The sequence below is a fragment of the Melozone crissalis genome, unplaced genomic scaffold (genome assembly GCF_028551555.1).
Source record: "Melozone crissalis strain CALT ecotype California unplaced genomic scaffold, PUWL_Pcris_2 ptg000033l_1, whole genome shotgun sequence".
Classification (NCBI taxonomy): Eukaryota; Metazoa; Chordata; class Aves; order Passeriformes; family Passerellidae; genus Melozone; species Melozone crissalis.
Window position 1 is genome coordinate 7,167,107 of NW_026535811.1, and position 14,368 is coordinate 7,181,474.

Sequence of the window (14,368 nt, forward strand, 5' to 3'; positions counted from 1 at the left end):
GTGGCTTAAACACAGCAGGATGAGGATTTTAGGACAAAGGAGAAACAAGAGCTAAGTTGGGGGTGAAGTGCAGAGGGCTTGAGGGCAAAAATATTTCAGAGGGACAAGAGAAAGTGAAAGCTTGAATCAAAGCAGCTGAAAGGTTGGCTTTAATATCTGCTTAGATCAAAAAATAAAAGTCTGTATGGATTAAGAGATAATCCAGGAGATAGATTTAATCTGCCATGTGTATTGCTTCCCCAAAGAAAAACACTGGGAGGGGAAGGTTCATTTGGCTCAATGCCCAGCATTTGAAGGTAGGTGATGTATTGTCCTTTTTCACAGACCTTTCACTTGTCCTGAATGAAGCACATGCTGCTGAAAGGGAGGGGCTGCAGCCTCCTGCTCCTCAGCAACTCCAGAGTCATGTTGAATTTAACTGAAGGTGTTTCTCAAGCAGAAAAGAGCACTGAGAGCAAAATAGCACAGCAATGACTAAGAAATAGGCATGGGCTGGGTTCAGATGCTCATGGTGGTTTTGAGAGGCAGTATTGGGCCATTTTATTAACATTTAATCCCTCTTGTCCTAATTGTCCTTGTCTTCCCTTTAATGGAAGTTAAGATCTGAATGCCACCTTTCCTCCAGCACTGCCCCTGAAATCCTCAGCCATATCCCTTCACCCCTTCCTTCCCGTTCCCTTTCTTTACAAAAACTGGTTGTGTCCCTTGAGTAAATTCAGTTTCCACAGCAGTAGAAATAGTTGATCAAACATGAGAAGGTTTTCTCCATGTATTTTTTCTGGTAAGGTATATGGTGTATGATCTCTTCTAACTAACACCTACAGCTGTATCTTGAGCTGTTCATGCTAACAGTCATGCACTTCTAGGAGCCTGTACATGGAATTTGGATTGGTTGGACTGAGGGGGTTTAATTTTTATTTCAAAGTTATCTTGTTCAGCAACAAATAAATTAATCTGTAGACTGATATGTATTCCTTCTGTGTTGTGGGCCTGCATCTGTACCACCTCAGGTGAAGGTTTTTTGCAGATCCTATAAGGTCAGTGGGATTTGGCCTCAAATCCTTGAGAGGAGATAACAGGAGAATGTACAGGGTGCCTCAGAGAAAATCCATCATGGTATGAAACCCCTAAGCTGGCACTGGACAATTTCCCCAGCTTATGCTGGGAACAGGCATTTGGTGGGCAGTGGGGTTGGATGTCTCCTCTCTTTTCTTTTTCTTTGAGTGAGGGAAGGGAAGAGGTTGGTACCTGGTAAAACACTGGAGATAATGTGGGGCAGGAAAGGGAGTGAGGGAGGTGTTTGCCTCACTGGACCCACTCATATTCCTGAAGTGAAAGGGAGAAGAACACTTACTGGTTTCCAGACCTGAGCTTGCATAACTATTTGCTTAGCACTTCCTTCTGGGAGAGAAACATGTGCCTTGTCAGATGCTGAAAATTGTGTCTGGAAGTCAGCAGGGTACTGGCTAAAAGGCAATTGGTACCTCGCTTTTATTTGGAGCTTCAAGAAAGCTTTGTGGAGTTCTTCTAGGAGAGAGGTCTACTCTCAGGTGAGAGAGAAAATTGCATCATTGATTTGAGGGAGAGCAGCAAAGCAGAAATAAATGACTCAGTTTTTTCAGCTTTGAAGGAAGCAAAAATAGTCAGATACCTCTAGAGAGCAGTACTGGAAATAGTGTCAGTCAATACTATTATGAAACCTCTAGAAAAGAGGTGAACTGTGAGGTGGGAAAAATCTGCTGGTGAGAGCAGTTAGGAAAGATTTAGGTCCTTCAGAGGCATCTCACACTTGAACAAAACGAGGCAATGGGACAGCCCTGTGACACATGAAATTTGCTGCAGACAGGTGCTAGGAAATGCAGACTGAAAGGAACAACCGAAACTACTCTGAGAACCTATCAAGTGTAAAACTGATATGAAGTTACTCCACTGAGGCAGAGGGAGGGTGTGGGAAGGAAATCATGAACAGATTTGTACTCAGTGTTGGTACAAAATACAAGCTGTTAGACTGTGTTTAAAATAAAATGGGGTAATGGAGAGTAATTCTGAGAGGGAGAATCTCATGAGGTTCAATTTTGCTCATCTCCCACTCCAAGCAGAATAAGGTAGAAACAGGCTGTGTGCTATCATGCCATATGCATAAGGAGGAATTTTTCATACCTCCAGGAAGAGGAGAGCATGGCTATAAACAAACAGAAATACTTCAAATTTAGAGAAAGTGAGGGGTGTTTTTTAGAATGGTACAAGGAGAACAGGCTGCTTGTTCTTGCTGTTTCTCACTATCTGCATTGAGGGGAGGTTATATTTCTATACTATAATAGAGAATATGCTGCCTAAAGTGAAAATACTGGAAAACATGGTTTTGGAATGGTTTGGAATTGGGAATCATGGATCACTGCTGATCTCAAATTCTTTACTGAAGGGAATTAGAGCAGGAAAAGAGCATGAGAGCTCTCTCCTCAAAAGCAAAGAGAGATTCTTAGTGAAATTTAAAGACAATGCTTGAGATTGCTTTTCACAGGCACAGAATGATCCAGTGGAACTGGGGTAAAAGTTCAGAAGACTTTTCAGCTTTTACCCTTGTAGCTGAGGAGAATCTGCTGGTTATGAATAGGGAAGGAGGCCTCTGAGAAGGTGACTCCATCATTAGCTGTAGCTGATGCCTGTTCCCAGCATCCCAAAGCATTCTGATGATGATCTAGTGGTATGGGTTGAGATAAAAACAGTTAAATTATATAATAATAATAATGATGATGATGTAAAGGAAAATAATGAAAGATAGAGAGAAATGCAACACAAGAAAGCCATGTGATGCAAATAAAAACAATTGCTCACCACCAGCTTGATGAAGCTTGTTAGTCCTCAAGCAGGAGACCCCAGCCAATTTTCTCCCTAGTTTATAGGCTGAGCATGATGCCATGTGGTCTGGAACATCCTTTGGGTCACTTGGGATCAGGTGTCCTGACTGTATTCCCTCCCATCTCCCTGTGGTGGGAAGAGAGGCAGAAGAGGCCTTGACTCTAAGATCTGCTTAGCAATAATTAAACGATCCCTGTGTTTTCCATCTTTCTGTGCCCCAAACAGCCACAGGAACATCACGCTGTGAGTCATGGATTAATCCTATTCATGTTGGAGTACCTAAGGCTCTCAATGGGATGGATACAAGCATGGCTCAACCATCACTGTTTTCACTGTGAAACAACCCGCTCCCCTGAGATTCACAGCCTTCTCTGAGGGGCTGGGAAGTGCTGTTTTGAAAAGAACCACTGATTGTTCAGCTCAACAAGTGTTCTTGCCTCCTTCCCAGGATCTCTCAGCGGGTGGAGGCCAGCCGGGCACAGCTGCGGGCGATTGGGGAGAGAGTCACCCTCGCCCAGGCCAAGATTGAGAAGATAAAGGGCAGCAAGAAGGCTATTAAGGTAGTGACTGCAGTGGAGGCTCCATGGCCTCTTCTCTTCCTTCTTTCTTTGCTCCTGATATAAGCTCTGGAGAAGAAAAGGTGCTCAGCTGCTGCAGCTGCTGCCCACTCACCTCTCCATGCCTTACTGCTGGGCAGGATTGTGGTGAGAATCCCATTCCTGATTGGCCCATGGATGAATTTTAGACCCATGAGCCACACAGCTCCAGGCTTTATGTAGCCTGTATAGGTTTCTGTCCCAGCTGCTTCCTGAGAAAGAGAAAAGAATGTGCTGAGCTAAGCCTAACTAACTCCTTCAGTTCAGGCTCATAGACACTTGAATGAAAGCTGCTGTCAGAGAGACTCCCTTTAGTGCACCTTAATCCCATTGAGCCATGTAAAACTGGTGAAAATCCTTCTTTCCCCATTCTTGCTCCATTTTATACAGTATTTCCAACTCCTTTCCTGCCAGTGGAAGCCTTTTTACCAGTGATCTCCTAGTCCTTTTATAGAGAGAGAAAAGCTCTGGAATTCCAGTTTCAGAAGTGGCAGCCTGTACATATTTGGGTCTATGCACATAGCCCTTAGGAACCTGTTGACTCCAAGGCTGTCCACTGGCAGCTCAGTTTGCATGTTTGCTCCTCTCCATGTGTGTCTGCCTTGTAGGATTGCCTACTTGTTGGGGTTTTTTAGTCCCTCCTTGTTTCTCCATAGGTGTTTTCCAGTGCCAAGTATCCAGCCCCTGAACGGCTGCAGGAGTACAGTTCAATTTTTGCTGGTGCAGAAGACCCAGCTAAACAGAAATGGCCAAGACACAAGATTCAGAGCAAACACCAAATGCTGGATGAAAAAGCTCTGCAGGTAAGGAGGAGAACAGACCTTGGGAAGGACAAGCAAAGAGAACCTGGAGGCTGTTAATCTCTTTGATAAAGTGGGCCAGGGCTTTGGGACATAAGCTAGGAGTAGAACATATTTTCATTTGGCCTGTCAGTGGGGAGGGTGTGAGGTCAGACTGGGAAGCTTCTGGAGGTGCCAGTTGGAGAGGGCCATGTCAGTACAAGAGTTTGGGTGGCTGTGCACTGCCAAGTGTCTGGAGCAGTTCCATTTCCTGAAATGCTGCTGTTTCCTGCAGTGGTGTTGGTGGGTGCTGCTGCCTGGGCTCAAGGCTTTGGCTGTGCATAGTGAGCAGCTGGGATCAAGCTCAGAGTTGTTTCAGAAATAGTTTCTGAAGGCTCTGATATAACTTCTGGTGAGAGGAGGAAGGTAAGAAGGCTTGTGAGTGTGTCAGGAGAAAAAGGAGACATTCATTAGAACATTTTTCTGCCCCAGGAAATCGTTGCATTTGGGCATTGTCCCTGGGTTGGAAGGACAGGAGGAAGAGCTGCTGTGCTTAAAGTTTAAAAGTTGCTGTGTATGTGCTGTGTCAGGAGTAGCAGATGTGCTGTTCCTAGCAGGTTAAGGATCAGTTTGACAACTTCCCTGCTCTCCACCCCTAAAGAGACTTCCTTCCTCATCCTTGTGTGACTTGGCCAAAAATAAAGCTGCCACTGAATAATTTATCATGCTAAACTTCCCTGAGTGTTAATGGAGTTGAGACTTCACACAGAGAGGTAGTTATGAATATTTCAGCCAGGCCAAGGAAGCAGTATTGCTGGCCAAATGGAGAGCTGGCAAACATGAGCAGGGTTCCTGCTTCCTTCCAGTCCTGGCAGTGGCACAGGCAGAGCTGCATGGGACAGGCTGGTGTCTGCCAGGGCCAGTGAGTCTGTCTGGCTGGTGGCCACATCCCTCTGGAGTGGAGGGGAGCAGAGGAAGGCAGGGAGCAGGCAGGGAGATGGGCTCCCACCCTGAAGGGCTGGTGCTGAAGTACAGCCCCTTGCACAGGGAAGGGGTTGAGAAGAACATCAGCTGTTAAAATGCTGTATCCCACAAAGAGCAAATGGTGCACATGCCATTCCCCACAGCCATGTGCCTGGGATGCCATCTCTTCCAGTCCCAGTCAGTCTGTACCACTGCCATGTTCTGCCCTTGTGACTAAAGCTGCCATCACCACAGGGGCTTTGTTTCAGGCCCTGGGGGATGTTTGTTGCTCCCCTCCTGTGACCCATCTTTTGATCCTCTTTTGGAACTGTTCATCTTTCTCTGGCTTTGCTGAGTCTGCCTCATGCAGCAGTGTTCACTCTTGCCAAGCTCACACACACGAGCTCCTCTGTGGGGTGGGGATGCTGCTGTCAGTGGTGAAGGATGGAGGGGCTGATGTGCTGAGTGAGGCTCAGCATGGCCAAGCTCTGACCACATTCCAGGGGGACAGGCCCTTCTCAGCCATAGCTGAGCACAGAGCCTTGCAGTAATGAAATGTGACAGGGAGAAGTCTAATGTTTGCATTTAGGCTTTCCTCAATTATTCAGGGCTTTCAGCAGGGGCTCACTGCCTGTTTTCAGTTCTGATGAAAGAGAAGCCTCTTTGCTGTGAGCAGTCACAGTGGTCTTTGCTAAACTCCACGTGCACACAGCACCTCATCAGGAAAGCAAACTCTGCTGATGTCAGTCTGAGGGGAAATGGTGGCAGCCTGTGCTCAGCCTTTAGGGTTTTTGCTGTGGGGGGTAAGCAACTGAGTTGGAAATGTGTGTGGGTCTGCAGTTGATTTTAAATGCTTCCCCCTTGGATTTTCTTCTTGCCCCCTCAACCCCAAGCAAGTGAAAACTCATTTGTTTAGAGGATGCTGTTTAGGTAAGGTAAGCACTGATGGGTAAGAGTGCCAGAAACACAGTGCTAGTGGTAAGCCTGGAAATCCCTCTGCTTTGCACAGTGCAGGGGTAGCAGCAAGGCAGGGCTCAGCAGGGAGCTGGCTGTGGGGCTTCCCTTTGTGGTGGGAGCTGTGTCTGGGTGCTGCACATGGGAAGATGTCCAAGCAAAAGTTGCCACCCACTGCTGGAGTAACCTTGCTAAGCTTCAAAAGTGTCAGTAACTTGGCATGTCCTTGTGAATTCTGCCTCTCCCAGAGCCACCATAGGCATGTGGAGCCTAAACCAGGTTTTTGTCACTTGCTCATCTTGAAATACTTTCCCAGCTGGCCTCAGCACTCCATTGGTGTGAGGGGAATGGGATTTCTGGTACATCCACGAATTCCATTTGTAGTAGTGTGTGTTTAATTAAATGAAGAACCAGAATGACTTTAAATATTTTTAACTGTAGGTTCTTTAGAAGAAAAATGCCTGAAAATGTCCTTGGGGGTGTGATCCTGCCAGGTGCCAGACCCCAGGTTGGGATGTTTGAACTTTCAAGCAACCTCCATGACTTTAGTATGTCAAGGTTGCCAAACTTTGGCTTAAGAACTTAATGTTCCTATAAGAAAACTAATTTTTAAATGGCACCTTAACTTGTGGAATTCACAGTTGCAGGATATTTTTGGCAGTGTGTGGAAGTTCCAAATTTCAGAGCGTATCTAGGTACTTGAGTAAGACCAGCACTTTGATGGCATTTAAATTAAAAGGATTATATTTCACATTTCAGAATACTCATGCTTAGTGCTTTTATAAATTCCTTAGATGAGGTTTGTAAGTAAATGTAGGTAATGGTTATTTTCTCACTACACCCTTAAAGTGATGCACAATCTTCCAGTGCCAACTGAAGTATACAAAGAGAGAATTAAAAAGATATATAAATGACTTGAAGGCTAAGTGTGTCTGAAGAGTTCTGGCAAAAAGAGTCAGTACTCCCTCATGCTTAAAAAATTAAACATTGGGAAATGAATATTAATGATCAAAAGAACTTTCATTTTTGAGTCTCTGCTTCTACAATCTCTAAATAAGAATTTATATTTTTTTGCCTATTTGCTTCCATTAAAAAATAGAAGGTGTTAACTTCAATGTATTTTTCACAAGTTGGAACCTGAATTAAATCAAAACCTTACAGGTCCTTTCTTATAGCATTTTATAGTCTCAGAGCATCATATAAACTCTTAGTGGATTAACTGAACTGTGACTAAGCCATTTCCTTGGATTTCTGGCTACCAGATTCAAGACTGAAATTTCAATCAACAGGAACTGCTTCTGTCCCTGAGATGTGGTCTTAAAACTGAACCACCAGTGGTCTCCATTTCTCCCATACAAGTACAAGGAGGGGAAAGGGACTCAGAGAATGGGGTGGTGCAGGGATGCTGGAAGCAGTGAGGCAGTAGGAAGCTGTGGGCAGTGTCTGGAGTGGTGGCAGAAGAAAACCACAGGTGTGGCGAGTTGCTTAACCTGGCAGAGTGCTCTGGTTTCTCCTGGTATGAACACTGACTACCTTGTAGCTGCTGCTTGCCTTACTTGTGAAGAAAGAATTGTGAAGGGGCTGAGGAGGGGTCTGCAGAGGGGTCTGAGGTGGAGGTTTGTTCATCCCAAAGTGTCTCTGTTCAGGAACTGATGCCTTTGCTCCCTCTGGAGCAGAGTGCTGTGGGCACTGAGCTTCATCCCCAGAGCATGTGGCAGCGGGCACTGTCACGGCAGCTGAAGCACTGCTCTGATGTGGGATGGCAACCCCTGTGCTCTATAAAAGTCAGGCAGCTCAGATGTAATAAGTCCTTTTCGAAAGGGAGCTCCATATATTATGCATGAAGTTTTAGAACTGAGAGAGAGAAGATTTCAGTTCATTAGAGTTGAAAACTCCTGCAAATCCCTCAGGCTTTGCAAAACCATCTGGCACACGTTCCAGCCTGTGCACTCCTTTCTGCCTGATCTCTTGCCTAGTGCAGGCACTCTGTTCTTTCCTAACCTCTTTTTCCTTTGCCTTCCTGCCTACCCCACCTGTGCAATCACAGCTCTTAAAACATCAAGTGAAGGCAACAGAGGGGAGGTAATAGAGATGTGTGGGGAACTCTGCCTGCGTGAAAATGTGTGGTAATTGGAGACACTGTAACAAAAGCCTTTTAGGCTGTGGTGCTTGATCCCTGCCTCTGACTACAGAGCCAGAGAGGTGGTTTTACTCTGGTGGATATTTGCCAGAGTGTGTTCAGCATGACCCATCCACAGCACCAAAAGCACTTGCTGCCAGTCTGAACTGCCAACACTTGTCATGATTGTGGGGTTGCGATGTTGTCCATGTACTTCCTAGCTCAAAGGGAGATAGAGAGGGAGCAGCAGGGTTCCCAGACCATGCAGTGCATCCAGCAGTGTGGGGTGTGGTGGCTGGGGAGAGCTGCCTCAGCAGCCATGGTTCTAGTGTCTCACCACCTTTTGTCTGTCTTCTTGCAGGAAAAGCTCAAGTATTTCCCTGTGTGCGTGAGCACCAAAATTCACGAGGAGGACGATGCAGAAGAAGGCCTGGGCAGCCTTCCCAGGAACATCAGCTCCCTCAGCTCCCTGCTACTCTTCAATACCACCGAGAACCTGTGAGAGCTGGAGCAGTGCTGTGCTGCTCACCTGCCCCTGCTTGTCCTCAGAGGAGCTTTCCCTTCCTCAGGCATTGCAGTACCTGCTTGCTTTCCTGGGGATGGTACCTATCAGGCTCTTGATAGGAGAGGGTTTGATACATCTCTGCTGGCTTCCAGCTGGGAACCTTCCCTGCTCTTTGCCTTGGGTGGAAGCAGTTAGTTTGTCCATACCTGATCTTCTACTCATCTGATTCAACCGAACTTTACACTTTCTTTTGCTTAGGTCTTCCTGTTGTTAATCTAATTTCTTTCCAGCCTTGAGATATGCCTGCTCTTCTCTGCCCTGTGTGCCAGCTTAGGTACTGCTGCTTCTCCTGACAACTCCTCACAGCATTACTTTATTGCTTTTGCTGCTTTAATGTCTCCACCACCTCCCTCACTGCAGTTCCCTTTTCCACTCACATCATGGTTCTTCTTTCTGCTCTTACTGAAGAACTACTTTAGGCTCTTCTTGAGCTTTCAGCTGCTGACCTTGTCTTTCTTCTCCTGAGCCATGGATCATTTCTCCTTTTTGTCTGTCCCCTGGACCCTGAGTGAAAAATCACTGGTGTCCTGCTGCAGGCTGTAGGACGGTTTCAGGCCAGGTGGTGAAAAGGGGAGAGCTTGGTTCTGGTGGCACTACAGTGGGACTTTGCTGTAGAATTAGTCTGGAGGCTGCACTGGCAGGGTGGGGAGCTGCTTGCCTCCTGGTTGTGGAGGGAAAAGGCAGGAAAATGGAGCTAAAAGAAGGAACCTGAAAGGCCCAACATGTTCCATCTTTATGAGTGAAGTCAGGTCTCTGCCTCCAAGGCCCTCTTGTGTACATTGTTTCTTCTGGCCTTGGCTCTCACTAAAATCCTTGTTTTCTGCCCTTAGGTACAAGAAGTATGTGTTCCTGGATCCCCTGGCTGGAGCAGTGACCAAGACCCATGTGGCTCTAGAAACAGAGACAGAAGAGAAGCTCTTTGATGCACCTCTCTCCATCACCAAAAGGGGACAGCTAGACCGACAGGTGAGAGGCAGCTGCTTACATTCCAGAGGGTTGTGCTCAGCTCTCTGAAAAGAAAGGACTTTGATGGGGTGGTGAGCAGGTAGGACAAAAGCCCCTTACAGGGCTGCAGAGTATTCATTTATCAGAAGGACCTTGCCTGGTTTTGTGCTTGAGCTCCTGGTGTGAGCTTGATGAGTGAGACAAAAGCCTCACACTTGGCAGGCATTTCTCTCTGCTCAAGCCTTTGTTGAGTGGTGAAAGGAGAGTAATGGGATGGGATATCAGCTCCCTTGTGCCACCTCCTGAGCCTCAGAGTCTGAGGGTGATGTGCCACTGCTAGAAGGTCCCTGGGGTGAAGTGGGATCCCCATCATTCCTGCTGGGAAGGGGTGCCCACTGGTGCAAACAGAAGGCCAGCCAGACTGAGCAAAGGGCTGTGCTTGGTGTACACAAGGGGCAGGCAGTGCACCAACCCAGTTGCCCCAACATGTGACTGGTACCTGGCACCTTATAAAGGCCATAACTGGGCTGTACCGGCTTTGCTGGGACTGGGAAAAGGAGCCTGGGAATCATTTGCTCATCATGTAGGACTGGAGGATATAATGTATATAATGATATAATGTATATAGTGAACTCTTTATTCACCGTGCACCATCACTACTGTGTTGCCTGTGTGTTAAACACAAAAGCAGACCCCTGTAACTACTGGGTTGTGCATTTTAATCTTTGAAATGGTTCAGACACCACCCTCTTCTGGAGGAGAAGGGACTGGTTATTTAGACTGCAGCAATTAGTGTGTGAACCCTTCAGAGTTCACTTGTTACTGTGAAACTAAGAAGGGTCCTGCACTTCCTCCTCCTGCAGTCTGCCTTCCCCAAGCCTGGTCTGCAGGAGGTAACCTCTAAGCACAGAGCTGTAGGGGTAGCTGATGTACCCAGGTACCCCAGCCCAGCTCTGGCTGCTGCCCGAATTGTTCCCTGCAGTGCCCCTGTTTGCTGCAAGCACATAGTCACTGCCTTACCTTGTTGCTCTGGGTTTCTTTAGGTCGCTGAAAATTACTTCTATGTGCCAGATCTGGGCCAGGTCCCTGAGATTGATGTGCCCTCCTACCTGCCAGACCTGCCTGGCATTGCTGCAGACCTCATGTACAGCGCTGACCTGGGCCCTGGCATTGCACCCTCTGCCCCCAGCAGTGCAATTCCAGAGCTGCCCACTTTCAACACTGAGTCTGTGGAGCCTTTGCAACCAGGTATTTTCAATCTCTGATCTCAGGACCCCATGTAGGAGGAAGGCAGGGATTGCTAGAAAGTAGAAATGAGGCAGAAAGTCCCTTGGTAGAAATTTTAAGATGGATGATGGACGTTGCACTTCTGGTTTAGGCCTGAGGGAAAGCTGCAACCTGCTCAAGTTCTGGCCTGACTGTAGCCCCTTTACCTCCCTCCCCCTCTCTCTGCATAGCTAGGGAGGAGAGAGCACAGTGTGTGTGAGCCTGGTGGGATGCCCTTGTGCAAGTGGGATGCAGCTGGGGAGGGAGAGTAGGGGAATCTCAGACTCTTGCCTTGGCCCTGCCTGCTGTTAAAAGATGGAGCACAGGGCAGGAGCGCTCTGCTGCAGGTGCTGAGGACTCTGATCTGTTGCTGCTGAGGTGTGTGAAGCTCTGAGCTGAAACTGGGACTCTTCAGATACAATTTCTTTAATATTTCAGATCTCCAAGACGCTAAGCTCTTGCCACCTCCTCCCCCTCCACCTCCCCCTCCGCCTCCTGTTGTGCCAACTCCGGTGCCTCCTCCACCGCCCCTGCCCCAGCCCATGGCACCCTTGGAAGCAGCTCAGGCAGGGAGTGAGGAGAGCAGCAGCACAGTGCCTGCAGGTAAGGCTGGGCTCCTCCACAGCTGCACAGCCTCCTTCCCTTCACCTGTGTCCTTGGGGGCCTTCCCAGCATTCCAGCAGGGGAGGATGTGCAGTGGGATGAGATGCTGTCAAGGTACTGGAGTAGCCCTTGCCATGGGAATTTGGCTGGGCCTGTAGCTGATGCACTGACCCTGATGCTGTCTGTCCTTCCTGTCCCTGCAGCTTCAGTCCAAGGAGCCCCAAAGGAGGTGGTGAACCCCTCCACTGGCCGTGCCAGTCTCTTGGAGTCCATCCGCCAGGCCGGGGGCATTGGGAAGGCCAACCTTCGCAGCGTCAAGGAGAGGAAGCTGGAGAAAAAGAAGCAGAAGGAACAAGAACAAGGTGCTGAGACTCTTTGGCAGAACTTCTTTTCATTCTCCAGGTGGGGAGGTGTTGGGTCTGGGGGCAAGCAGGCAAGGCAGGAGCACAGTGAACTCACAGAGCAGAAAGGAGTTGTCTCCTCACAGGCTGATGGAGGTCTCAGGTGTTCACCACTCAGCCAGAGCTCTGTGCACTTGCTAAACCCCACTGGTCCAAAGGGCATCTGTCCCAGGGCTTGTGGGGAAGTTTCACATGTGATGCACAGGAGCAGGCACACAAATGAAACCCTGGGGGACAGGGCTGAACCAGTTAAGGAACCTTGGCCGAGGTGAATGCCACTCAATGGAATTAATTCAATTCATTCCTCAATGAATTCCACTCTTGGTTTTCCCCAGGAGATGCCATTAACCCTGCTAGCAGTGCCTAGTGTTTTCCTGACCTGAAAATGGACTGTAGTTTTGGGGTGTCATACAAAATTAGAGGTTTGGAGTTTTCTCTTTGATCTGAAGGCAGTGTTGCAGGGAAATGCTTTTGCCATAGTGCTTAGCTCAGACTAATCTTTCTTCACTGACTTGTTCTGCTCTGTTTCAGTGAGAGCTACGGGACAAGGTGGAGATTTGATGTCAGACCTGTTCAACAAGCTGGTGCTGAGGCGCAAAGGTACTGTCCTGCAGTGTGGGCTCCTTCCCCCAGGAAACAGGGAGAGCACTCCCTGGTACCCAGGCTGTGTCAGCCACAGCCTTGGACACAGGAACAGAGATTTTCCTGGGCAGGGTACCACAATACAGCTGGGAGTGTCTTTACAGAGAATGAGCAGAGGAATTTCCACCTCAAGTCCAGCTGGAGGCACTGGAGGGGTTTATATGTTTCAGAGGATGGACCCAGAAAGCCTGTGCAGAAGGGACAGCAGTGTCTTTTCTAATCCAGTGCTTGGGCAGCTGAGCCCACTGCCCATACGGGCACTTGAGGTGCCATGGGAGGTTTCTGGGGCATTTAGATCAAAGGTCATACCTCAGTGCTGGGCAGTCAACAGCAGGGACTTGCTCAGGGGAGCTGTAGTTAAACCTTGGCATTAAACATCTTGGCTCTTCTGGTTACCTGGGTGGTGAGAGCATGGCTTTCCCCCCACTTTGCTGAATCTCTTTGGTCTCTAGTCCCCAGGTGTGACTCACTGTGGTTTCCTTCCCTCCCAGGTATTTCAGGGAAAGGCCCAGGAGCCTCTGGGAACACGGATGCTCCTGGCAGTCCTGCCGGCGCCTTTGCTCGCATGTCGGACTCAATACCACCCCTGCCACCCCCACAGCAGCCCGTGGGTGAGGAGGATGAGGATGACTGGGAGTCATAGATGGGCTCCATTGAGTATTAGTGTGGAACTATTGCTGCCTGAAAAATTTCCATGAAGTTGAAGGAAGGAGGTCCTTACTGCCTTCACTTTGGTAAAAGTGGGAAGTGTCATTAATTAAGAGTGTGTAAAAGGAAAGCCCAGCTGTCCAGCCTCACAGCCCAGCACCACAGGCTGGAGGGCACCAGCTGCTAGAAGCAGGTGCTCCCCTCCCTGAAGGCAGAGCTTGTGCAGACCACAGGGTTTGGACCTGCTCAAGGGGCAGGTGACTCACAATGGAAGTTTCTCAGAGGCAGCTGTTTCCTTCCCTGTGGGGCTAATTAACATACAGGGAGTGGGTAACAGCTCTGTGCCATGAGTATTTTCTTCCTTGTGAAGAGCCTGGAGAGGTGGCATCCAGCTGCTGAAACTGGAAAAGAAGCAAACAGGGCTCTTGGGATGAGACTTGCTCAGGATGACAGAGGTAGCTGGGAACAGCTGAGGGATTATGTGGCTGTCCCTGGTGTTATTGCTGCCCTCCAGCACTGATCCATAACCCTGAAAAGACCCCCAGGAAAGTTAAATTCAAGAAGTTACTTTGAATTTAGAAGCTTAGGGGTTAAAAAGAGCAAAGCAATCCTGTGCTTAAACATGATCAGAGGAGAAGTGCTGTATTGTGGCCATATCTTTATTCCCCTTGTAAGAATGAACTGCTTCAATCTATTGGCTGCTTGAAGCAAGGCAGAAAGAGGGTGAGAAAAAATCTTACCCACAGCTGCTCCATTACCACTCTGCGTTATTCCAATATGACATAAATTAGTGGCCTGCTAGTTCACAATTCCTGTGAAAAGCTCAATGATGGCATTGGTCAGTCAGGCCTCCTACACTTGGTGGTTGATGGGATAAAACCATGTGTTCAGTCAAAATAATTACTCCCCATACTTAAGTGTACTTAAATAATACTCGCCATACTTGAGTGTTTTTACTGAAAGTATTTAATCAATTTAAATAAAACCTTAACAGCTGTAAACAAGTAGGTGCCTGCTGCTACTCTCTT

General features: G+C 48.0%; 1 protein-coding gene across 5 annotated transcripts in view; it reads left to right on the top strand.

Moving 5' to 3' along the window:
• WASHC1 (WASH complex subunit 1) overlaps positions 1–14,325 on the top strand; it is a 57,815-nt gene extending 43,490 nt beyond the window's left edge. For 3 of the 5 annotated variants that reach the window (XM_054282080.1, XM_054282081.1, XM_054282079.1), the window contains exons 3-11: positions 3,308–3,419; positions 4,112–4,258; positions 8,632–8,768; positions 9,666–9,801; positions 10,824–11,028; positions 11,485–11,649; positions 11,853–12,011; positions 12,582–12,650; positions 13,184–14,323. In XM_054282080.1, the coding sequence (XP_054138055.1) occupies positions 3,308–3,419; positions 4,112–4,258; positions 8,632–8,768; positions 9,666–9,801; positions 10,824–11,028; positions 11,485–11,649; positions 11,853–12,011; positions 12,582–12,650; positions 13,184–13,335 (1,282 nt within the window). In that variant the 3' untranslated portion in view covers positions 13,336–14,323. Of the gene's footprint in view, positions 1–3,307; positions 3,420–4,111; positions 4,259–8,631; positions 8,769–9,665; positions 9,802–10,823; positions 11,029–11,484; positions 11,650–11,852; positions 12,012–12,581; positions 12,651–13,183 lie in introns of all 5 variants that reach the window. The other 2 variants (XM_054282077.1, XM_054282078.1) reach the window with 2 other exon arrangements.
• The last annotated feature ends 43 nt before the right edge of the window (positions 14,326–14,368 follow it).